At 47.1% G+C, this 2,016-nt stretch overlaps 1 protein-coding gene across 1 annotated transcript in view; it reads left to right on the top strand.

The window, feature by feature from the left end:
- Nucleotides 1–460: 460 nt before the first annotated feature.
- Nucleotides 461–2,016, top strand: part of EMH_0075870 (DNA/RNA binding protein, putative) — a gene marked incomplete at both ends in the record, with an annotated part of 3,398 nt that continues 1,842 nt past the window's right edge. Inside the window, one exon of the mRNA XM_038022729.1 lies at nt 461–1,048. Within this exon, the coding sequence (XP_037878583.1) occupies nt 461–1,048 (588 nt within the window). The remainder of the gene's footprint in view (nt 1,049–2,016) is intronic.

The raw sequence follows: 2,016 nt of genomic DNA, 5'->3' as shown, positions 1-2,016 counted from the left end.
TCTTACAAAAATTTTTGCTGCTACAGCCAGAGAGGCGCAGCAGAGAGCAGCAGCAGCAGCAGCAGCAGCAACAGCAGCAGCAGCAGCAACACCAACAACAACGTCTTGCTGCAGTTTCTCAAATTATAATAAACGCAAACGGGGTGGTTCTGCTGCTGCAGCAACAGGCGGAGCAACAGCAACAACATCTGCAGCAGGAACAGCAGCAGCAGCAACAGCAGCAACAGCAGCAGCAGCAGCAGCAGCAGCATGTAAAATAGTAATTAGAGGCCTTGATGAACACTGCAGCGAAGATGAGGTGTACAGACACTTCAGCCCCTTTGGTGTGATCGTGGAGACCCGTGTAGCAGCAGCAGCAGCAGCAGCAGCAGCAGCAGCAGCAGGAGCAGGAGCAGCAAGAGCAGCAAAAGCAACTGTCTCCTTTGCTGATGCTGCTGCTGCAGCAAACGCCATCAAATATATGAATGGTGCTGCTATGGGGACAGCTAGAATTTCTGTTGAGCCTGCAGCAGCAACAGCAGCAGCAGCAGCAGCAGCAGCAGCAGCAGCAGCAGCAGCAGCAGAAGATGGAGGGGGAGGACACAGAATTAAAAGGTGGCAAGGCGGCTCCTGCTCAGCAGCAGCAGCACCAGCAACAGCAGCAGCAGCAGCAGCAGCAGCAGCAGCAGCAGCTCCAACGGAGACAGTCCCCTGGCAGGAAGACAGCTCGCGGTTTCTCCCGGGTTACTATCAGCAGCAGCAGCAGCAGCAGCAGCAGCAGTTGTTGCTGCTGCAGCAGCAACTACAGCAGCAGCAGCTGCAGCAGTTGCAACTGCAGCAGCTGTATCAGCAGCAGCAGCAGCAGCAGCAGGAGTACGGCGAGCATTATAAGCAGCAAGCAGCAGCATGGGCGGGAGAGGAGACAGGGGAAGCAGCAGCAGCAGCAGCAGCAGCAGCAGCAGCAGCAGCAGCAAAAGAAGCTGAGATATCTGGGGGTATTTTCAAAGACACAGATCCTTGTCTTGTTGCTGCTGATATGCTGCCGCAGTGTATGTACACCTCAGCAGCAGTAAAAAAACAAAAGACAATGGAGAGACATATATTCTGTCTGCTGCCGGTGCAGCTGTGTCTCCCTTTTTATAATATAGAAAAAGGAGACAGTTTCGTTCCTGTATTTGTTGATGATGAACTTGCTGCTGCTGCTGCTGCTGTTGCTGCAGCAAACGCATGCAAACTGCAGCAAAAAGCAGCAGCGGGGCTGCCACTGCTGCCACACGATCAAGAACTACTCTATGCTGAGGAGACACACACAGATGTCAACTGTCTCCTTTTTTAATTTATTATAAAATAAAATAAAATAAAATAAAATAAATACAAATACAGAGACAGAGACAGATGTATACTGTCTCCTTTTATAATATAAAACAAAGAAACAGAGACAGAGAGACAGAGACAGATGTCAACTGTCTCCTTTTTTTATTTATTATAAAATAAAATAAATACAAAGACAGAGACAGAGACAGAGACAGAGACAGATGTATACTGTCTCCTTTTATAATATAAAACAGAGACAGAGAGACAGAGACAGAGAGACAGAGACAGACGTTAGCTGTCTCCTTTTTTAATATAATATAAAACAAAGACAAAGACAGAGACAGATGTATACTGTCTCCTTTTCTTTATTTATAATATAAAGCAAAAGAGAGACAAAGACAGAAAAATATAAACTGTCTCCTTTTATAATAAAATATAAAACAGAGACACAGACAAAGACAGAGATAAACTTTCTCTGCTATTGAATCACAAAGACAGAAAAGGAGACAGAAAGGAGACAGAAAGGAGACAAAAAAGAGACAGAAAGGAGACAGAAAGGAGACAGAAAGGAGACAGAAAAAGAGACAGAAAGGAGACAGAAAGGAGACAGAGAAACAAACCAACACATAAAATATAAAGCGAGTTCAATAGGCAGGGGCCCACACTGGTGGGCCCCAAAAAGGGTACTGGGGGGCCCCCCAGAGGGTACTGGGGGGCCCCCCA

Source organism: Eimeria mitis, genomic scaffold, assembly GCF_000499745.2.
Source record: "Eimeria mitis Houghton genomic scaffold, Emh_scaff4535, whole genome shotgun sequence".
In the NCBI taxonomy this organism is placed as follows: Eukaryota; Apicomplexa; class Conoidasida; order Eucoccidiorida; family Eimeriidae; genus Eimeria; species Eimeria mitis.
Note: the sequence above shows the minus strand (reverse complement) of the source record. Positions and strands in the feature narration are given on the sequence as shown.